This window comes from Eulemur rufifrons, chromosome 20, assembly GCF_041146395.1.
Source record: "Eulemur rufifrons isolate Redbay chromosome 20, OSU_ERuf_1, whole genome shotgun sequence".
In the NCBI taxonomy this organism is placed as follows: Eukaryota; Metazoa; Chordata; class Mammalia; order Primates; family Lemuridae; genus Eulemur; species Eulemur rufifrons.
In genome coordinates this window covers 36,471,428-36,496,070 of record NC_091002.1, presented here as the reverse complement: position 1 = coordinate 36,496,070, position 24,643 = coordinate 36,471,428, and the positions used below count along the sequence as shown (strand labels likewise).

Below are 24,643 nucleotides of genomic sequence, written 5' to 3'. Positions count from 1 at the left end.
CATCTGTGGATTGTTAATGACTCTGAAATGGATGAACCAAATTGATGAGAAAGAAAAACATCTCTCAGGGATAGGGAAAGGGAAAATGAATACATACACACAATGTTTATAAAACATAATTTAAAATATAAGGGCTTGTGAAAGCACTGTGAAATACTATAAAGTGGCATACAAATGTAAGTTATTACTACTCATTTTCATATTGCTTTCCTTTATGCTTTTAATATAAATCATTAATCTTTTTAAACATATAGAAAACCCAAAAGCTATTCACAAATATTCCCTGATGAGGTGGCACTGCCATTTCTATTCTATTAGATGATTTTTTACTAAATGTGCCCTATGGGCTGCATTTGGTGATTTGAATATGTGTCAGGCTCTCAGTATCTCAGCTCACGTGGATTCTACACCTAGTCCTGTGGACTGACTTTTCATGTCTAGAGTCCTTGCCCCACCAAGAACCACTTGCCCCAGAAAGCCCATGAAAGTCACACCTTAGTTCAAATACTTGACTTAATCATTGAAATTCCTCAAGCACAGATACTGGCTTATTGATCTCTGTACCTCAGTGCCTGGTATTGTGCAAGTCTTCAATGATCCTGAAATAAGATGAATGACATTCAAAGGAAGCCAAATAACATTTTCAGAGGGATATCAAACAGGAGCAAGAACATTAAAAACATTATCACAATGTAACCCATACACTAGAGCCACCATTTTATTTGGGTATATTTAATGATTTTGAGTTTAGCTGTCTTGAGAAAGTTCAGAGTTGGAGAGTTTTTGATTTGTGCTTTAATACATAAGAAAGAAAATAGTGAATCAATAGGAGACCAGGACTATTACTTGGTTTAAGGACAGACATAAGTCTGAAAATAGTCAATAATCTGCTTGTCTCAGGGTGGTATAGATTAGCTAAATCACAAAGGTAGCATGGTGTGAGAAAGGAAAAAGGACCAACATTTGTTAGCATAGAACTATATAATACTGGAGAGGGAAATCACCTCTGCTACTCAGATCATGAGCCCTGAATTAGAGGGAGAACTGCTCTAAACACCATTGTACACAAAGGGCTTTATTTGACATAAATATATATTCCAAGTAGAAGTGAGAACCACGTGACACACGATTAGACTTTTTTATGCAAGGTAAAAACATTAACAAACAAAGAAAAACGAAAAGCTATTAAAGGACAAATTAAACAGTATATAGTTGATATATAGTCATGTGCCACTTAACAACAAGGACACAGGCTGAGAAATGCAGCATTAGGTGATTTTGTCATTGTGTGAACATCATAGAGTGTACTTACACAAACCTACATGGTGTAACCTACTGTACACCTAGGCTATATTGGTATAGCCTACTGCTCCTAGGCTACAAACTTGGACAGCATGTTACTGTATTGAATACTATAGGCAATTGTAATACAACGGTATTTGTGTATGTAAACATATCTAAACAGAAAAGTTATGGTAAAAATGTGGTACAGGTTGAGCATCCCTAATCCAAAAATCCAAAATCTGAAACTTTCTGAGCACCAACATGATGTCACAAGTGAAAAATTCCACATCTGACTGCATGTGACAGGTTCTGATCAAAATTCAGTCAAAACTTTGTTTCATGAGCAAAATTACTAAAAATATTGTATAAAATTACCTTCAGGCTATATGTATAAGGTGTATATGAAACATAAATGAATTTCATGTTTACACTTGGGTCCTATCCCCAAGATATCTCATTATGTATGTGCAAATATTCCAAAATCTAAAACAATCTGAAATCCAAAATACTTATGGTTCCAAGCATTTTAGATAAGAAATACTCAATCTGTATTATAATCTTATCTCGGAGACGGCCACCATCGTATATACATTCATTGTCGACGGAAATGTTATGTGGTGCATGACTGTACTTTCAGTAGCAACCCACTGTGAGCAATATATTAATAGAATGCAGTATTATAATGTTTATAAAGAAAAACACAATTTTAATATGTTACAATTTACTACACATCTTCAAATGTAAACATACTTTTAAAGAAACCTTTAAAATGTAACACACTATCTCTCCATTCCCATATCCATGGGAAATTCATTCTTACACAACCTGTCTTACACAAGTTGTATCCTACAGATTGTGTTATAATTTTTTTAGTCATTTTTTCTCCACTACTCAAACAAAAGCCTAAACCAGCTTCACTTTTATATAAAATATATTCACAGACCCAGGTAGTATCATAAGCAGCAAGTGAATGGGATAATCAATAAATTGGTGTCCCAGTTTCTGGGTTGATGCACACTTGAACAGTGCAAGGAAACCCTCCATCTCCATCCCCACACCCCGGAGATTATGTGATAAAAAACTCTGTGCCTTTAACCAGTTTCTCTCTAAGTATTTTTATTCCATGCCACCCCACCCTGTTGGCTAAACGACTAAGCAACAAGGTCAATCAAATGCAATACTACTCTCTATTCAAATATAATGGAAATTTTGACCATTCCACATTCAAAGAGCAAATACATTCTCACACTGACAACCAGATTCCACTGGCTTTTCCTAAAAGCAAAGTGTGACAGATGCCTTGGCTGTAATTGCCAATCAGCCTTTACATGGCAGCTGAAAACACAATACATCACTTTGATCTCCTTTGCTCTAAACACATCCACAATCAAGGAACCTGAACAAGGAATAAGAAATTGGCATCATTTCCAGAAGCTGTCATTCTCTGGCACTTAAATGCTATAATGCATATTTTGCTCATATTTTTATCCCCGTTTCAGAGATACTCCGTCAAAGACTTGAACAAAAATCTACAGTTAAACAGCATATATATACACACACACACAAATATATATATTTGGAGACATATTTGGAAAACACATTTTTATCACCTTGTACAAACTCTAAACAAAAGCACATGTCATTAAATACCACCATCACCATTTCCTTTTCCAATTATATACCTGATGCATAAAACAAGGTAAGAGGTCTCATCCGATTTTGAAATAGTGTTCAAAAAAGTTGTACTCACATTTTGCAGGCAGGTCATAGCCACATGTGATTTTTGCATGTCCAGTATCACAGCCGTTCAGGTTACGACATTCAGCTAGCAAACAGGGTCCAGCTGCTCTATGAATACAGCCATCCACTAGGGGAGAGAGAAAAAAGTTAGCCTATATTTGGCCTTTTGTAAATAAATGTTAAACTTGAGATGGGAAGAGAAAAGAAACTCAATTTGTTCCTCTCGGAAATCACTCTAGCCCCATGGAAGAAAACCCATGGTGTCCAATCCTTCAAACACTAGTTCTATGTGCCTGCGCGAGTGCATGCGTGCGTGGGGCGGGGGGCTGTGTGTGTTTGTGTGTTATTTATGTGGTAAGCAGAAGTACAAGGACTATAGAAGTGGTGTCCTGGTAAATGTTAAATGGTTCTCTTGGAGTTGGGGGGGGGTCCCTGATACGTAGCATTTTCTAATTTTAATGGTATAAATACTGCCCCCATATCAAATTTTAAGCTATCAACTCAATGTCACCGAACAAAGAATTGGGAAGAAATGCTAACGATGGTCTCTCCTGAGCTAGTAAGTGTTGCCACCAACACAGCATAGGTTATAGAAGAGAAAAAGGTCACAAAGAGAGTTAGAAAGGCACTCTGGAATATTTTTACTCACCTCAAAACTGAGAGAGTAGAATTAAAGCTTCCAAAACAAGAACCAAACATCTGAGCAACTTTCCCCCCAAATGGCACAAACACAATTGCATTTCTGCAGCGTGTGTGGCTGGGTTAGACGATGGGCAAGGCAGATTAGGTCTTGCTAAATGCCCCTAAGACCACTCCTCACTCTCATTTGACAGGGACTAAGACAGAACTGCTGCGCTGCTCTGACTCTGCTGCAGGGGCAGGCTTTGTGCCCTGGACCAGCCTCAGGTCTCATCAGCTCTCTGGCTTTGCATTCGGGGCCCCTTCACATCTAGTAAGAATAATTTTTTCAAAGAATAAAACCCTCTGTGATTGAATTGGGGTGAGCACGCAGGAGGAGGGCTAAACAAACCATATACACATGCACTAGGAAGTTGAGAATTTGGGTTCTTATTTGTTATTGAATGGGCCCCTTGGACAGAAAGGAAATGCAAGATTGCAAAACGAAGAGAAAGAGAAGGAAAGAATAATAGGAATCCAGAATGTGAAAACAGATTGACTGTTAGAGGTCTGAAGATCTCCACAGTTCATAACACCAGGCAATTAATCATTGCCCTTCATTATCATCATCATCATCATTATTATTATTATTTTGAGAGGAAGCTGGGTATCGGACTGAACATTGGCACTAAGGGAAGTATAACTTGTCCAGTGTCCAATTTGGGTTCTGCTGCCACTGACTGGCACACAGGCATCGTTGCTGGCCGAAAAATTCTTTTAGGAAAACAAGATTATCTGGGCTTTACGACATCACCACATGTGTGGTATCTGTAAAGTCTCAGAATGAACCTGGGCCTCAGAGACCTACTCAACAAAATGAATTCACTCAAGACTACTGTAGACGGCCTTGTCTCACAAAACCTAGGTTTTAATCCAAACTCCCCTTTGCCAGCATGTGATGCTCCAAACCCTGGTTTTCTTGTAAGTCAGTTGTCAATAATGGCACTACCTCAGAGAGGTGTGAGTGAAATTTGAATACTGTTGTGCAGGGAAGACATTCAGCATGTTGTCTAGTACAGTGTTATATGCCCTGTTGATGGTGGTTATCTTAAATACCCTAAATCAAAATTTTGTGCAAATTTTAAAATAACTCTTTTCTTTACTTAAAAGTGTGAAATATAGAGAAGCAAGAAGAATATGAAAACCTCCATTTACTCAACTACCCAGAGAACTCTTCCACATTCTGGTGCTTAATCTCTCACTGTCTATGCACACACACACTCACACATAAAGCTTTTTTCTCTTACAAAAAAAAGACATTGATAAATTTTGCTCTTTCAATTAGCAGTTTTCCTGTTTTGAATTTATTACATGAAATTATTGACACAAGTACAAAAGATATATGTACCAGGATGTCACAGATGTCACAGTTGTCTATAATAGTGAAACCCTAGATCTACTCAGATGCCCATCGGTAGGGAGCTGGTTAAATAAATAAAAGCCCATCAGTGCCATGGACTATTGTGCAGCTGCTGAAAAGAACAGACCAGCTTTTACAGGTAAACAAAGTCCTTCACATGAAAAGATTTCTAAGTGAAAATGCCAGGTTTAGAACGGTATATATAGTATGATCACTATTTTGTTTATAACATTATACACATACACATATACATACATTAGTACTGGAAAGATATATACCTTTAATTATGTGATTATGGGATAGGAAACAGAGATTGAGACTATAGTATTAGGAAAAAAATTTAGTTCCTAATTTCTCTGTGTATGAAATTTTTTATAAGAGCTTCTAGTATTTTTTTTTTTTTTTTTTTGAGACAGAGTCTCACTGTCGCCCAGGCTAGAGTGCTGTGGCATTAGCCTAGCTCACAGCAACCTCAAACTCCCGGGCTCAAGCAATCCTTCTGCCTCAGCCTTCTGTGTAGCTGGGACTACAGGCATGTGCCACTATGCCCGGCTAATTTTTTCTATATATATATTTTTAGTTGTCCAGCTAATTTCTTTCTATTTTTAGTAGAGACGGGGTCTCGCTCTTGCTCAGGCTGGTCTCAGACTCCTGACCTCAAGCGATCTTCCCGCCTCGGCCTCCCAGAGTGCTAGGATTACAGGCGTGAGCCACCGTGCCTGGCCAAGAATAGTATTTTAAAGTGAACAGTTTTTCTTAGCAAAGAGATAATTAGTTACTTAGTTTGAAATGGATAGCAAAAATAGGATTTGCTAGTGTACTTAATCATATGCTGTCAAATATTGTCTACATTATTTAGATTGCAGTCTAATGCAGTTTGCAGATATCTAATTTTAAAAATCTTCATGGTTATACCAGTATTCCTGACTGTATTAGGGTAATGAAACTCTACCTGAAGAGCTCTTTAATAATAGTGACTGCAGCTTAAATATACTGAATACATCTATGTGCCAGGCACTATACTGAGGACAACCTTATAAGGTAGATACTAATTTTATCATTTCCATTTCATAGGCTCTTAGAAGAGGTTAGTAACTTGCCTACATTCACAATGCATTGGCAATGTGATTCAAAACTCCACATTTGTCTGATGCAGCAAACATGCTCTTAATCATTACAATTTACTGCCTTCAGGACTTGAATCCAGGCAGTCTAACCTCAATTCCTGCATGTGGCATATTCAACTACTATATTACATTACTTTCAAATCCCCATTCATCCTATTTATGACACTATGTACACACAATCAAACGTACAAACTTTTAAGTGTGCAGTTTTCATGAATTTTAACAAATGTGTACTTTACGTTCATGTAACCACAATGCCAATAAAAGTACAAAACATTTCCATCGACCCAAAAATGTATCTTGTGCCCTTTTATCCAATGTTCCCTTTCGCCACCCAGAATGAGTTCCTATTCTGATTTCAATCACCATAGCTATTTTTTCCTGTTATGTAACTTCAAATTTTATATAAGAGATAGATGGACTATCTTCTCTTGCTCAGCATATTTTTGAAATTCATCTGTGTTGTATGTATTAGAACTTCATTGCTTTTTATTCCTAATATTCCATTGTTGAATATACCATAATTTCTTTACTCATTCATCTGTGAATGGACATTAAACTGTTTACAGTTTTTAGCTATTATGAACTATGAATAAATCTGCATACTTGCACAAGTCATTTTGTGGCTAAATGTTTTCATTTCCATTGGACAAATATCTTTGAGTAAAATTGCTGGGTAGATATATATTAATATTTTACTTTATAAAGGACTAACATACAGTTTTCCCAAGTGATTACACCATCTTACACATACTCCCAGCAATGTACGAGAGTTCAAATTTTGGCAACCCTTCGGTGTTGTCAGCCTTTTTAATTTTAGCAATTCTAATGGCTATAAAGGAGTATTCAATTTACATTTTCCTGATGACTAATGATGTTAAGTATCTTGCCAAGTGCATATTGGCCATTCATATATCTTCTTTTTGGAAGTGTCTGTTCATGTCTTCTGTTAATTTTTATTGTCTTTTCATTACTGAGTTATGTTAAATCTACTATTAATTCCACCAAATTTTTCAAAAATTTCAAATACTTTTTTTTAGTTTTTAAAATTTCCATTTGGTTCTTCTTCTTACTGTTTTCATATCTCTCCTCAAATCTCCCATCTCCTCATCTATTCTATTTATCTTATCATGTAAATTTCTTAACAGATTTTTACATAGTTATTTTAAAGTCCCTATCTGCCAAATCCAAAATCTAGATCAGCTATGGGTCTGTTTACATTGACTCATTTTTCATCTGACTCTGGATTACATTTTCTTGTTTCTTTGCATGTCTAGTAATTACTGATGGCATATTGGAAATTGGCAATAATATGAATATATTGTAGAGGCTTTAGATTCTATTATCTTCCTCCAAACAGTGTTGAAGTTTGTTCTAGCAGGTAGGGAAATTACTATTAGGTAATTAAAGGCTTTGTTAAGGGTCTATTTCAGTTTTTCCCTTAGTCTTAGGGTAAGTTCCTTAGTCTTTGCTCCTAAAGTATGGCCCTTCTGGGGTTTTAATGGAAAACCAAAGATGCTAGCCAAGCCCCTTTAACTTGGGGAAAAATAAAATTCCAAATTCTATATACCCGCAGTAACAAGCTGCTGAATTCTCTGCTCAGTTCTTGCAGTCGTATAGCTTTTGTTTTCTTCCTGGGCTTCTTATGGTCTTTCAATACATGCATAGTTCAAGACTCAACCAAGAGGTAGATCTGCGGGCTCCCTCTTCTGTAACTCTCTCCTTTCTAGCATTTCCTCCTCAACTCCTAGTCATTCTGACAACCCTGAATTCAGTCCTATGATTCCTCATACCAATAAGACTATTGCTTTCTGTTTGACCCCTAGTAGCCATTTACCTTATGGGGTAAGGAGGGCCCTCAGGGTCAAAGCCATGTGACCTCTTAAACGTGGATCTCATCCAGTAGGGTTTCCTTCTTTCACAGGTTGAATCCTCTTTAGCTTTAGCCTGCTTTTAGTTGCCCACTATTGCCAATAAACAATTTCTGTTGCTACTTATATTTTGTCAAGAATTTATAATTACTATGAATAACAAGGTCATTCTGATACAAACTATTCTGCCATTATCAGACACTGGAACTACCTACTACCTTTTCAATTAGTTAAACCATGATCTCATATTATTTCAAAGTTATACTTGTGGCCTTTGGAAAAAATGTGTGGGAGAATAAGGTAATAGTAATAATGATTGTATCAATTCTGTACTTAAAAGTGTCTGTTTGAAAGACAAAAAGAGACTATCCCTGTTTGTACAAACTTCTTAATAATATGAGAGTTTAAAATTCTTTAATATATTGTTAATTCTGTTACTTTTCTAAAATGTGAATCTGATTGTATCAGTTTCCTCTAAAGTAATGTTTGCTATTCCCCGTATCTTACATCACAAAACCCTGATTTCAAATTACAGTGTTTGACACCCTTCGCTAATATGGTTCCAACTTACACTCCCAACATCATATTATCCTACCTTTTCTCCCTTCACAACCTCTGATCTGGCCACACCCAAGTCCTCACCATTTCCTAAAAGCACCAAGGCCTCCTTTGCAAAGTACTCTCTACCCAGGCTAGCTACTCCTTCCCCTTTTCTTTTCTGCCTAGCAAGGTCTTTCTTATTTTCCAAGTTCTAGTTCAAACATTTTCTCCTCTACAAAACCATTCACAACCACTACAGGAGAAAATAATGCCTCTTTATGTTCCCATAACATTCTGGTCTGTACCCTTATTGTCATCTCCCCTGGGGAGGAGAGGGGGCATGAGATCAATGGCCAGTAATCAGGCTGACACAGAATGTCTAAACCTAATTACAACTAAAAAAGAAAAGAAAAAGAACAAAAACTCAAGAACAGAAGTCTAAAAAAGAAAAATAAGTTGAACACAATTTTCCAGAGTGCAGTAGGACTGTTTATGCTGCTTATACCAAAAAAATATATCCTGTAGGAAACAAGACAACGAAGCTCCATAAGTAAACATAACAACTATTCATTGAATTTTTCAAGATCACTGTGGCTAGACTGTTACGTGTTCACCAAAGCCCATTTAGTTTTATTCCTGGGCATTGCAGCTAGAGAGCACTTCCCAGTCACCCCTATAACTTGGGGGTGGGGGGAACACGAGATTGAGTCCTGTTAAAGAGTATGAGTAAAAGTGATGTAACTACTTTTACGTCCAGTCCCTAAAAATTCTGCACAGGGTCCTCCACGAGACCTACCACTGTCTGCAAGCCGGATGCAGAGGATCCAGGTCAGCACACGGATGCCCCAGGAGATGGTGCAGCAACTAGATAGAAAGTGCCTGAGCCCCGGGCGGAGCAAAGGCAATATGTGTAACCTAACATGTGTACCCCCATAATATGCCGAAATAAGAAACAAAGAAAGTGCCTGGTCCCTAAATGGCTGTGTGGAACCGAGCCCCACCCCCCTCCCACATCCCATACTAGACTATGAATCAAGTGATAGATAAACCTTTATTATGTAAAACCACTGAGACTTTGGGATGTTTATGACAGTAGTTTGCCTTGACTAATACTTTTACTTCTATTATAAATATCATAATGGTGATTTTCATTCAGCTTGATCACTGCTACTTTTTAAAGTTTTGTGCAAAAATTTCAGATTTTGTTACTGGAATGAACATATTACCTTAGCCAAGTTCATTCCCCTAGTTTCGTTTCAGAGTTCTTAATCATGCCAGAGCTGAAGACTCAGAGAGCACCCAAAGCCAGCCTCTCCCGCTGACTCAAACAGTTGATTCTCCTACTGAGTGATTGAAACCAGACTAAGATGAAAGCTGAGGACTGTCTGTGGTATAGTCAGCTTGCATTGAAACGAACACTGAGGTCACTCACAGGGCTGCTCTTCATCAGGGCTAAGGGAGGTCTAGCTGTAGCTCCTTCTAAAGGCCAGGCTTTCTGCTGTACTGAAAAACCTGTCATTTACCAGCCTGACAAGGAGGTCAAAATGCTTGCAGGCAGATGCCTAACTGAGGCAAGGGCCTTGACTCCGAGACATATTTCCTCCAGTTATCTAGCAGAAGCTAAATTCAGAGGACTTCAGCCTGTTACTTAGGCCATCTTAGTTAAGTGTCCTTAAACTACAGCCTGAAGAATGACATGTCTGAGGGTGGGGTAGAAAGACAGGTCTTGGTTATACTTGAGGGTGCTAGTTTTTCACTTTTGTCAATATTACCTTGGGGCTTAGAGTTTGAGTAAGTTGTTATAGCATAGTCTCATCTCGCTATTTAAATACCTAAAATAAAGACCAAAGAAATGAGATTGGAACCACATCAATTTTTTTTTTTTAACCTAAGATATATTTTGCCCCATAGATTCCAATCTGCCTCTCTGGCATTCCTCAGGTAAATCTCCCCATTTTATAAATAAATGAACAAGTTGAGGCTGAGAACAGGAGAGAAAAATCAAGCCACAAAGCACTGAACAGGAATTTATCGGATATGGTGGACTAGTGAATGTAAGGGATATCAAAAAAACCAAGAACTAAGAAAGAATTCTAAATATGGGGTTTGAAAAACACTAAAATCACCATTCAGTGAAATCCAGTTATTTTACAAATTGGCCCTGTGAGGTCCTTTCATTGTCTTGCAAAGACAATTTTCTAAACAGTTTTTAGCAAGGGGGACTTTGAAGTTCTTATATTTACACATATTCATTTAATCTTCTTTTGTAAATAAAATACAGTAATTTAATCTAAAAGCAGCCACATAAATCATATTAGCCTGAAAAATAAAGGCTTTTCTCACTGAATATCTCTCTTAAAAGCCCAAGAGGATACAACAGAGTTCTTCTGAAATTAAATCAACCTAAATTTTTGAACTACTTTGCAAAAAGCATTCTGCAAGAAGCTGTAAGGAAATCCAATAATAATTATAACAATAATAATAATGTCACATCTTTTGAGGATTTGCTGTGTGCCTGCTGGTGTGTAAGCTTTCACTTCTTAATAGATAGTGTCACAAAGTGTAAAAAGGATGGCTCAGGTGTCAGATAGCAGAGATTGGATTCCTAGTGATACCATTTCACTCCCTACATCTTGATTTTTTCATCTATAAAATGTGAGTCTTCATAGGACTTCCACTCAAAACCATAGGATTTTTGTAAGTTGACAAGCCCTTTAATACCTCGTACATAGCAAGTATTCGTTCAGTAGATTTTGGCTATGCTATCACATTTAGTCATCATAAAAATTTTTGAAATGTAGGATCAATTAGAATCACTAACTTAACAAATAAAGAAATGGAATTTAAGTAATTATTGCAAGATCATATAGGAACTGGGGTCAGAGTCCATGTTTGCCTGAACTTAAAGTTTGTGTTCTTAATCCCTACTCTCTCCTCTATACATTCATGAAAAGAAGTATAAACCATGGTCTCTTTTCTTGAGACCCAAATGAATAGGACAGAAAAGTTCAGAACCATGTTTTCATTGAAATTAAAAGTAATCTACAATATATAGAATACCTTAGTATAAAGAACAAACCTTTTGGGAATGTGTCACATGTTAATGTGTGACATTTTCTAAAGCCCTTTGACAAAATTATTATATATTTAATTCTCAAAACAAGTGTGCAAGGTGGTCTTGGGTTTTATTACCATTTTATAGTTGAAGAAACTCAACAAGTAGACAAATAGATGATTTGTCTAAGGTGATCTACCTACTAAGGGGCAGATACAAATTCAGGTTTTATGGCTCTCAAAGTATGGTCAGTATCACTTCGTGAACCTGATTAAAATGCAGATTCCTACACTCAGCCCCAAATGTATAAAATCAGTCTCTCTAGCAGTGGGACCCCAGTCTGCATTTAATAATCTCTACAGAGAACACAGATGAGCACTGCCAATTGAGAACTTTGAGAATCACTCCTCCATACTATTTTGTTTTTTTGACAAAGCCCCAGAGAGCAATGAGCAATGGAGCCTGTGGTGAGTGATCTGAGTATTCACTGGACAAATGAAACCATGAGTCCCGACTCTTATAAATTAGAAAAGTCCCTTTAAACTAATTAGAACCTTGCCCTCATATTTCCCTATAAGTCCTAATCAAATATCCGAAGAGCCCCTGTCCTTAACAGTTTGCATTTAAAACAGGCAATATTAACTGGAACTAGAACTGAACTCCAGTAGCAAGTAGGATTTTGATTGAGCACTGCCTCACTCGTAGATAAATATGGTAATCATGAAATGCCTTGGGCATGAGGAGATCCTGGGTACATGGTCTCTAAAGTGAGGACACAAGACATTCATACAGGGGATGAAAAAATATATTCAAACTTTTCTTGACATTTATAATTTTTACCTAAAAAGATAAGAATGAAGTTCAAGTTTACTAATATTTAATATATAGATGGAGAGTAGTACTTATATATAATTTATAAGCAAACATATGCTTCCATCAAGAGATGGAATCTGTTTCCCCACTCCTGGAATCTAGGCTGATCTTGTGACTTGCTTTGGCCAATAGAATGAGGCAGAAGTGATTCTTTGCCAGTTCTAGTCCTAAACCTCAAAAGGCCTTTCATGCTTCTGCTCATTCTCTTGGAACCCTGCTCAGCTCTCACGCAAACAAGTCCCCCTGCTGAAGGATAAAAGACTACATGAAACAGAGATAATAAGCTCTCTGTGGAGGCCATCCTAGACCAGCCAGCACTTGGGTTTCCTGGCAATTGACCAGACATATGAGTGAGCCCAGCTAAGAGAAAAACAACTACCCAGCTTTATGGTGAACCCATAGAATTATGTATTAAATAAATAGATGTTGTATTAGGCCACTAAACTTTGGAGGTGGTTTGTTACACAGATATATCATCATCATCATCATCATCATCACCATCACCATCATCATCATCATAAAAGATATAGAGTAATAATCCACTCTCAAGTGAAGCCACAAAGGAATAAAGCTAAGTAGCTCTCCGAAACTCTTGGGGAAGAAAAACAATACAGCTGAAGTAATCGGGTGAAAAGTTGATTCCATTAGAGGTCACCTATAGCCTGCATGAAAGATTTATGTGCCAGGTACTGAATAGCATCGGTGTTCCCTTTAGGGAGGTGAAGAAATATCTGTGAGAAAATACGATACAATGACAAGGAGATCCACATCTTGAAGCTTCACAGATGTGAGGAATTTGGTTTAGCTATTTGAGACTGCCTTCGGCTGACTTAAAAATTAACTTCTGTTATGAACCTCCTGATTTTGCTGGTCAATTTGAAGATGAAATTTGGGCCATAATCCTAGGAGAAGATGATAAATGTAACAGAATAAACATTTGCACACTTAGCTCAGGAACCTGGAGCAGTTTTTAGTTTTGGATCACACACCTAACTTTCTCCATCCCTGATCCAAAAGTTTAGAGACTAATCTTTAAAAAACCAGGAGATGCTTCTTTCTTCCAGACTCTCACACCTAACCAATGTTCAGATGAAATAGAGATTTTTTTCTCTTATTGTTTTTGAAGTCCTAAATGAGAAAAAAAAAAAAAAGAATTTTTTTTTCAAAATGTTTACAATAGACCCCTAAAATTTCTTGGAAAAATATGAAGCAATGACCTATATCTCACCATTAGGTTTGAGGGTGAGAAAGTCAAGTTGATTAAAATCCTGCTCAGAGTAGGAGTAAGATATATTTAACCAATGCTAACTTCATGGTAAACAAAATATTTCAAGACCTAGACAATGTATTTTCTTCCATATGTCCATGATCCCCTTTAAAACATCCTCAACCAAAGAAAATGTCACTATGACACAGATTGATGGTTGCCTACCCACTATCAATTCTCATTTTCCCCACTAACAGAATCCCTGTACTGATTGGGGTGGCTATATGCCCAACTTAGAATCTACATTTATTAGTGTCTCAGAGATGAGAAAAAGACAAGTGACCAATTTAGATGGAAGTAGATGCCATTAGGTGGGCTTCCAGGCAAACTAATTACAGAGGGCTTACTTCCACGGCAGATCTTTTTATTCACTTATTTATTATTTATTATCATTATTATTTTTTTGATTTCCTATTCATCCAGCTTCCTGCACAAGACTAACACACGGTGGTAAGCGTGAGTGAGTGTGCTAACTACACCATGGGGTGGTAAGAAGAACAGCTGGGAGGTGTCTGAATCTCTAACATCCTCTGTGGAGGAGTCATATTAGCCCTGAACTACTCCTCATTCAATGAGAGAAAATATTTTGCATTTAAAAAATGAGTTTATGTTGTATGTACGTCACTATGTGGGTTGGGGATGGGGTTTCTATAACTTGGAGGCTAAAGCCATTTCTAAATGTTCTAGGCATACATTTTGATTTATCTGAGACATATTCCTTGAAGTTCTGGATGAGAAACCTCTCTTTGGCCATTATAGAAGTATTAATTACTGGGAAATTCTAAATTGACGAAACATTGAAAAGAGAATGCCACAATGGGCACAAACCCCAACAGTTCAGTGGAGGGGACAGGGTAGTGTTGACCACATTACTGAAGAAGAAATGGCAGCTGGAAAAACCTAGAATATGCCAGTCTTGTGGCCATGTAACCTTAAGATTGCTTATATTTCATCTGTTCTTACCAGGGAGAGATATTTCCAACAACAAGAAGGCTGGATTTACTAAAGATAGATGCTACTAAAGGATCCAGAGAAGAGAATGAGGATCATATTTTTCTGGTAGTCCACAGAGACAGTCTGAGTGAGGAGTAAATTTGTCATCAGAGATGACAGGGATTTTCAGGTAAAGGATATATTAGCTGGTGAAAATGGTGTTGTAAGATGCTATTAAACTGAAGACATCTCTGGTATTCTGAACAGTACCTCAAAAGCTAAGTAATACACCTTTTAAAAAAATTGGCAAATTTACTTGAGAAGAAATTCAAGGGCATCTTCATTTCTCCATCCAGGCAGAGACCTTTCTCAGAGGACTATGAAAAGGTAGTTCCTAACACTATATTCCTTGAAAGAACAATTCCTCAAAATAATCTTCAAACCTGCTATTAATAGACTCTAAGCAGTAATGGAAATTTTGACCTTTAGTAAAGAAGAAATAGTAGCTGTATTCTTAGAGCACTCATAATAGACCTGCTTCTAGTATGTGGCTTCACCCGAGTAAAAGGCACACACTGTGCCCTTGCTTTTGTGGAAGTCTTCTTAACAGAGCCCAGGTCAAGCAGAAACGCGGGGGGAAAGGGGAGACCTTTCTCTTTCCAAGAAATAAGAAATGAACCAACTTAATACTTCCTTTTCTACCAGAAACTTCCCAGTGGCTGGGGACACAAGTTCAGAACTGGGGATGATGTAGGTCAATATTAACAGGTGCCTCTGAGACAACTTCATTTGTTTTATCAGAGAATGAGATCTATGGAGAAAGATAATCCTTCCTCAAGGAATTTATCTTTTAAACTTCAATCGTGTTATAGAATTTCTTCTCCTCATTTTCTTCCTATAAAGAAGTAAATATGCCATTTTATGGCTATATGCCCATCTGCTCCAGGAAATACTAATGCTTTTAGGTGAGATGATAAAGGATTAAAAATCTTTGGAGAAAAAAAATCTCTCTGAACTTTCACCTGCATGTCTAAAGGAAAATGATAAAACCCTGCCTATATACGTATTTGAAAAAAATATAACATCTTGACATATACAAAGGAGAACCTGTTTTGGTAAACCTTTTGCCAGCCTCTCTGTTTTCCATAGTTTTAAAAGGATTAACTACAGTGTATCTGTAACTCTGGAAAGGAAATGACCAACAAGGAACTCTTTCTCCTTAGTACACACATGAAAGTGACATTTATTGCCCCCATCCAAACATCAACTTTTTTCCCATTATTTATTTTTAAGGGGAGCTTTGAGGGATAATCTTATTTAAAGAAAAAACTTAGGAGCAGAAAATATTTTCATCATTTTGCCAAGCAATAAAATTATTCTTTTTCACATTTTTTTAATTAAAGAAAAAGTCGGGCTTCACTTTAGTAAAGGTTAATTTTTAGCAAAATACTACTTATATCCTAACTTGATTCTGTTTTTTTGTCATAGGAAAAAGTTATCTAATGAGGCTCCTCATAGTAGTTTATAATTTTGACAAAATTTTATTATTTCTTTCAAGTAAAAGAATTCAGTATATTTATTTGTGTATGTGAATGAAGATTTTGCCCTTAAAACTTCTAAATTTTTATGAAAATGTGTTAGTAAAAAATTCTCAAAGAGCCAAAAAAAAAAACCACCAATCAAATTAAATTTTAGCATTTAAAAATATTTTTGACCTAAACTGATATGTGAACAGAATGAATCGTACCACATGTGATTTTTGTAACTAACGCTGCATGGCCATGTACTCATTTAAAATATTTCCAAATTAAAAGGTCGAGATATGTTTCTCCTAAAACAAAGAAAATTTTAGAATTATTTCTTTAGGGAAAGGAAGTAGCAGTTTCCCAAGTGGAACCTACAGGAGGGTCCTGGTGCTAATCAAACCCGCAGGGGACATTCAGCCCCGGCACTCAGGCCTGTGTTACTTGAATGTCAGGGGAGCCGCAACCTCCAGACCCTCAAGGACGCCCTTTCTCTGCAAGGCTGCTGCCAAAGCAAAATACATTTTCAGAAGTAAATGGAGCAAATCATTAAGTTTCCTTCCCCTGATTCCAAATCTAGACCCAGGCACCAAGTGCAAAGCCCTTGTTTTATGTCCTCTTCTAGACGAACCTCCCTCTAAACCGGCTTGTTCCTTCTCCGAGACATTGGGAGTTTTTCTCCAGAATGATAGCTGAATGAACACTACACAATGTTTCATGCTAGGTAAGGGTTTAGTGAGGGCATTTGACTCATATACTCACCTATTAAAAATTAAAAATATGGGGGCAGAACAAGCGGCAGTGGCTATGAGGAAGGCAGGAAGCGGGTTTTCTCTGTGCCAATAAAGAAAGTTTTTTCATTCTTCGAGTTTGTCGAAAAGAGATTTCACAGAGGATAAAGCCATGGCTTGGATAATCCTGCAGCTCATCGAAATGTCTATTTTCTTTTTCCCCGGTGGAACCATTTTGCCCCATCTAAAATGTTTGTGTGAGAAGTTAAAATGAGCCACGTGTGTTTTCCTCCACAAAGGAGCCCTATATTTAACACAGCACATGCATCCAACACCTCAAACGGTTTTGAAGAAAGCTGTGTTTATTATGTGGGCTTATGAAATAAAAAGCACAAACTTTCTCATCCTAGAAAAATATGCAATGAAATTTACAGCCAAAATAAGGAAGCTGTGCATAATGTAACACTTGGCAAGAATTTTAATCAGTGGATTGGCAAGACTGGATGCAATACTTCAGTTCCTTTCAAGACATGTCTAAGCTTCCTTAATTTAAATACCACACACTAGATCTGGGGAGAACATTTAGGAGACATTGTGATTTCTGCAGGAGTGCTGACTAGCAAGGCGAGCTGAGAAGGGAGCATTGTTGATGTGATAACAGTTTCAACCTCAGGGAAGGAATGATGGCAAGAGATAGACAAGCTGCCATTGTAGAGCAAAGCAACACAGATTTACATTATGATAAGGCATTCCAGCTGCATTAAGCAGGTAAAGATTCTTCCAGGTATCAGTCTGACTCAGTTTTGCTATAAAGAGAACAATTCTGGACCTTGTCAGAAGTTTTCAGGCAGGATTATTGTTTTCCCAATTGGAAAACAACAGAACTATCTAGTAGCCTTCAATTCCTGAGCAGCCTGACAGCGGTTCAAACAAGTTGAAAGTCAGGTCACATAATGTGGGCCCCAAACTGACCATCACAGAAAGAGTTATAATGTGATAAAAAGCTCCGGGGAACCTATTAAATCCACCATTCCTGTCAGGATGAAACAAGAGCAATCCTGCCTCTATAGCTACAATTTTTAAAGAACCCATTAAGAAAACATTTATCCCTCTGCCGGCTAAACAACACTTCAGTAATTCACATCCAGTATATCACATGAAATCTACAGAACTGAAATATTAAGAAAGAAGACTCAAAAAGTCAAATGGTAGGGACATAAACAATATAGTGTTTGGACGTAGCTGTGTCACTTGCATGGAGTCATTTTCTTTAAAAAAATATGCATTTAAAAGATTTCAATGTTCTTAAATTTGCAAATGAAGCAGAGTCTGGAGACATAAGATGTTGTTTAAAAATATTCTAAAGTGACTCAGGACTTTAGAACGGATGTCCCCAAACCCTGGGCCACGGACCTATACTGGGCTGCAGAGCAGGAGCTGAGCAGTGGGCAAGCCAGCAAAGCTTCGTCTGTATTTGCAGCCACTTCCCATGGATTGCATGGCTGCCTGAACTCCACCTCCTGCCAGACTGGTGGCGGCATTAGATTCTGCATTGTGGTAAGCTGTATAATTATTTCATTATATATTACAATGTAATAATAAGAGAAATAAGGTGTGCAATAAATGTAATGCGCTTGAATCATCCTGAAACCATCCCCACCCCACCCCACCCCTGGTCTGTGGAAAAATTATCTTCCATGAAACTGGTCCCTGGTGCCAAAAAGGTTGGGGACCACTGCTTTAGAACGTAAATGAAGGATGGAAAGGACAATTTGCCATGGGCTCCACTGCATAGAAATCAAAAGTTAAGGGATGCAGAATGTCCCCAATTCTTTGTAAACTCTTCTGCTAAGAATGTTTTCAGAAATTAATTCAGAAATATGCTCTGTTTAGAAAAAATACTGATTATTTTTATACAGCAGTATTTCTTCCTAGGTAATAAAGAATTTATATACTATGTATCATAAATATGTGGAGAATGTTATTATTTGGAGGTTTTATACTGTTTTAAGTTCTGCAAAACCCAGAACGTAATAATGAATACACTTTGGGACAGCATGGCTTCACTACTCACACCAAAGCATTTTGGTTCCTAACCCCTAATGGGAGAAGCAGAAGGCTGAGACTTTGGCAGAGCCAGAAAACTTCATGGACTGTGTTCATGGCCTGCTTTAATTTTGGCTCTGCAGAAAAGGAGTCTAGGTTTTCTTAACAAAGCATGTTTTAACAGGGCATGCCTCTTGTTAGCAAACAGTATAATGGTAATCTTGATGGTTTCTGTTGAAAATGAATATTAGAACTGATGAAAGAAAAAAAAAACAGTTTATTACTAGGAGGCTGAAGAAAATGGTGCCTCCAAATTCCTATGGAGTGTAATACCTCACAATCCAGGGAGAATGTAAATGGAAGTGATCTTGAATGCGGAGATAAAAGTGCCCCCAAAGAATGTGATGACCACCTCCCAGTGTCTGTGGGAGGAAACGAAGTTCAAAGAATGGACATTTCTAAGTTAATTATGTTAAGAAAGATGGCTTGAGAAAAAAAATTCTAATATACTAATTTAGGAGTATGAATGAAAATTAGGTAAGAATGCCTTGACAATTAAAAGAAAAACCATGTGACTTAAGTAATATAAAATCGGCAGGCATAATATCTGTGGGACCTAGGCATTTATAGCTAAGGAGAGAGCAAAAAATACAACCAATGGAAACAGTAAAGAAAAAAGAAGATAAATACTACTTTTATATATCTATTCCTTTATTAAAGTAATGCTTAAAAATGTAATTCATTAGGTCAGGGCTTAGTATTTTTTTAATGGATTCTTAATTCTTTGGAAAACTTACTACCTTACTCCTTTTATCCATACTGGAGTTAAAAAAACAAACAAACAAATACCTGCTCTTGAAGTCTTAAGTGGTAACTGCTCCCTAACTCTTCAATCAGTTAATTCTAGTCACTAAGGTACTGTTCATGTTCAATAAGTTACTCTTCTATTACATAATTTATTCTCTCTTTTATTTAACAAAGACTTCCCAGGCCCTACTACTTGCCAGGTACCATTGTAGATAGAAATACAAAGAAGATATAGCCTTTAACGAAATGGCATCAGAGTCATGTACAATAATGACCTAACAAAGTTCTTTGCACTTACATCAAAGGATTTGTCAGTATTTCTCCACTTTATTACAACCAGCAAAATCTGCCATCTTTTGAAATCCCAGTGCTGTCTGTCCACCTGTCACTCCTCTTAGCCATGCCAGTAACTATTTGTTATCCCCTCATACTTCGGGCAGGCTTTGTAAAAAAGGCACAGGTTCCAGAGTCAGATAGAATGGGCAAATTTCTCATCTACGCCTACTATTTGTGACGCTACACAAGCCACTTTGCCCTGTCGAGGCCCAGTTTCCTTATTCACAAAATGCAAATAATACTTCTTATCTTTAAGGGTGGTTTTGAAGATTAGTTTGGATCAAGAATGTAAGGCACTTAGGACATGGAAAATGGTGGCCACTGTGATTATCATTAGCCTTATTATTTTATCTAATATCAGAAATACTCTACACATTGGTGTTGGTTTCAAAGAGAACATACGATGTCAAGAACTGGCTTTGGTCCCAAGTCACGATGATGCAACCTATAGGTATTAGAGCTCCATGGTAGTGATACAAATTTTGTCCCCTCAACTAGCATGTGTTAACAGTCTACATAAGTTCCAAAGTAAATCTTCTAATGTTAGTGCATGCCTAACCAAAAGGAAAGAAAGCAATGGTTATTATTACAAGCCAAAAGGATTTCTCTTTCAAAGAGAATGCCATGTTCCTATCCAGCCTCTGAAAAAGTTGCCATGTGAAATTATTTCACATTCTTTTCAGCCCACTCAAAGCACATAAGGGCTTACTGAAACATGGGTCTTGTAAATATGCCTGAATGTCAGGATTTTGGCTGTAACAGTGGAACTAGGAAGGACTCCAGTTGTATCTTTTTGTCCTCTTCCTGATTTATGAGCCAGAACCCTGGTATTTGATGCACATGTGAGAAAATACAATGTTTTATTTTCCATCTATTATGATTTTCATGAAACCTACAATCATGTAATTCTCCCCCTTAGTAATGGACAAGAAGAATTTCAAAATTAAAAATATTTTGCCAGACAGTGAAAAAAAAAAAAAGACAATGCTATATGCAACAAAATGCTTTAATTAGATCTTGAAATTGCATTATATTTTAATATATTCTAGAACCATAAACCCAGAAGAGCCATAGAAAATAAAGTCAAACCACTGGTGAAAAATACAGATAGCCATCAATATTTTCTGTTAATGGTCATAAAACATAAAGTGGTAGGAAGAACAATTCTAATGTTTTCTTTATTCAAAGCCAAAATTAAATTATCTACTCAGAATGTTATATGACCAAGAGTTTGTACAAATTGTTTAACTATAAAAGTAAATGCCATTTATATAGAATCAAACTAAATACCATGATATAAAGTAGCAGCCCCCAACCTCTTTGGCATAAGGGACCAGTTTCATGGAAAAGAATTTTTCCATAGACAGGTGCGGGAGACAGGTGCGAGAGCTGCCAGCCATGGGAAGCTGCTGTAAATACACTTGCTCACCCAATGTTCACCTCCTGCTGTGTGCCCTCTCCTTTCCTAAGTTTCATGGAAGACAATTTTTCCATGGGCTGGGGCAGGGAGGGGCACAGGTAGGTGGTGGAGCTCTGTGGCCCAGGCCACAGACCGGTACCAGCCCATGGCCCATTGGTTGGGGACTAGAGAAAGAATCTGAGAAACACTGCAGCCATCAGTGTACAACTATATATTGTATTATCTTTTTATATAATTTATTTTTATAATAATTTCAAATTTATAGATTTTCAAAGCCAGTATAAAGAACTTCTTTATTTCCATATTTCCTTCATCCAGATTTCTCAATTGTTAATATTGTATCCCCACTATATATACACAGATAGATACACACATACACAGTCTCATTTTCTCATTAACAGTCTTTCTGAATGGTTTGAAAGCAGGGTGCAGACCTGATGGCCCATCACTCCTAAACGTTCTGCTCTGTATTTCCCCAAAGCAAGGACACTCCCCCCACAACCACCTTACTGCTTTCTGAGTTGGAAAATCAACATTGGTGTAACTCTATGATCCTACTAGAATTTTGCCAATTGTCTCAGCAATGTCCCTTTTTGCTTTCTGGAGACCAGAATCCAATCTAACATAAATGTATTTAAAGCTGCCATGGAGATCAACGCTTTGTGGAAGAATATTTCATATTGCAGTACCTGTTTCTCACAATTGCTTATTTTTTACAATATGATTTTTAAACTTCTTTGCTACCATATTTGGAGCCCTTCCATCCTGCCAGTGCTGATCAGTAAAAGCAGGCACTTTCATGTCACTTGGAAGCAATTTATTAAAACATAAACAGAAGAAAAGTGTGTTTTTGAAGGGACTGAGATTATAGATTTGCTTTTAGTGCTTGAATTCATAGATTTGTTAATAAAACAAATAAATATTTGATATTTTTATTATATCCTGGCTTCTGAAGAAAAAAATACTTTTAAATGTATATGTAAAGTTGTGCTCTCAACCTTGACTGAATGAAATTACACATATGTGCCTAGTTAGTGTAATGTCATATATAATATATAGTTTGATGATTACTTATTAAATTAACAAATAAGTTAAATATTTTTAGGAAAATATTTACCAAAACATTCTAAAGCATTTATGAAGGAGATAGCCATTAATATGTATGTGAGAAGCACGGGTACGTTAAGTTTTTTCAAGCCATTACTTACAGTTTGACTATGAGTCAACATCTTGAAAGCCTTTTGCAACAAGTTATTTATTTATTTTTATAATGGAATATGGACTTTTCTTTAGAAAAACATAGGCTCCACTATCTAGCAGGGATCTCAATACTTTCTCATCAGTAACAAAGTATGACATTTAAATGTGGCAAACTCACTTAAGCCTGGATGCAATTCTAGACAAGTTGAAGGGCAAGAGGTTAAGCCATGGCTGTATTTATCAATATGCTTTTAAACCAATGAGTGGATCAAGTAACATAGAGAGTGAATGGGAATTAAATGTAATTAAAATCACTGTCTCAACAGACAGAGCAGGTTATAACCTTTATTCTCTCTAACCAAGCCCCCTACCCTCACATGCCTGTAAGAGGCATAAATAAAAGAATGTGAGATATTTGAAAGGTTTTTTTTTTTAGGATACTTAATTTTTTTTTTAAATCTGTGACAAAAAATTAAAAGGAAAAGTGTCTAGGAGAAAGTTACTAGAAGAGAAGCACCAAAAGAAATGACTGAAACTTTGATGACATATTTTAGTTTGTTTTATATTATTTTGTTTGGTTTATTTTAAGGAGCTCTGCATGAGACAAATTTGTCAAAAATGAATAAACTTCCAAAAGGAAGAGCAGAATTTCTTACTCTCTGAACATACATGGTGCCCAGCATTTGTCCACCAGACCCTTTTCTCAACAGTGTTTAGGTCTACACAGAACTTTTTGGAGTTATAACCTGAGAGAGGGTGGAGAGAAAAAAATTGGGAGAATTTTTAAAGTATAATAAAATGATTTGCTAATTCTGGGGAGCCAGCATTCCTTGTATTAAATTCTGGCACAATCAGAACTGTACTGTAATAGGAACCAGGAGGTTGTCTGGTGGTTGCTGAGTGAGAGCTACCTTGGAAAACACAAAGGAAAATCTTTGCTCCAGTAGGTGAGAAAGACTGATGACATTACTATATTGCTACAAGACATCAGAAGGGAAAAGTCAATAGAGATTAATGAATTAATAGTTCAACAAGTATTCTTCTAAAAATGTACATTATTATTTTTTCTGATCATATATGTATTATGTATAACTTGTGGAAAATATGGAGAAGAGAAAAAAGTATAAGTACAAAATTTCTAATATTCTCATAACCCAAGAGATAACATGTCTTAATATGTGGTATATTTCCCTACCATTCTCTTATGGAAGGGGCTGGTTGTTTTAAGGCATTGGTTCTGAAAGTGTCCCAGGAACTAGCAACAATAGTCTCTCCTGGGAATTTGTTATTAATAGAAATGTAAATCTGGAGGGTCCTTCCCAGACCTACTGAATCAGAAATTCCGGAGATAGGATCCAGCAATCTGGATGGTGACAAGCCCTTCAGGTGATTCTGATCTTGCTTATGTCTCAGAACCATTGCTTTAAAATACTCTTAAAGCATAGATATAAAGAACATAGGCCAAAAGTATCATCCTCACTTTTTAAAGGGAGAAATAAATAGCACTGGGCTTAGATTGTGCTTAATTGCTCAAGTAAGAGATAAATTCAGCAGTAAATCAAAGGCTCTGACCCCTAGTTTTAAGAATATAGTTCTTCTGCTGAAAAAATAAATAAAATTAGGGAAAATAAAAAAATATTTCTCTCTTCTTCCTCCATTCTTGGTCTTATTCCAGAAAGTATTAAGATGATTTAAGTTGCTGAGATCAAGGTATCTGTCTCCAGACAATTTTAAGAGCTTCACATGTTATGGCTTTACCTGGTTTTTCCAAAATAAGTATAACTTGGAAGAAAAGAACAATTAATCAGAGTATGAACATAAGCAGTTGGCAAATTTATAATTAAAGTAGATA

The 24,643-nt window shown here is 36.7% G+C and overlaps 1 protein-coding gene across 4 annotated transcripts in view; it reads right to left on the bottom strand.

Annotated features, from left to right (window-relative positions):
• MACROD2 (mono-ADP ribosylhydrolase 2) overlaps positions 1-24,643 on the bottom strand; it is a 1,707,340-nt gene that overhangs the window by 1,145,437 nt on the left and 537,260 nt on the right. For all 4 annotated transcript variants that reach the window (XM_069495843.1, XM_069495844.1, XM_069495845.1 and 1 more), the window contains exon 5: positions 3,035-3,151. In XM_069495843.1, coding sequence (XP_069351944.1) covers positions 3,035-3,151 — 117 coding nt within the window. The remainder of the gene's footprint in view (positions 1-3,034; positions 3,152-24,643) is intronic.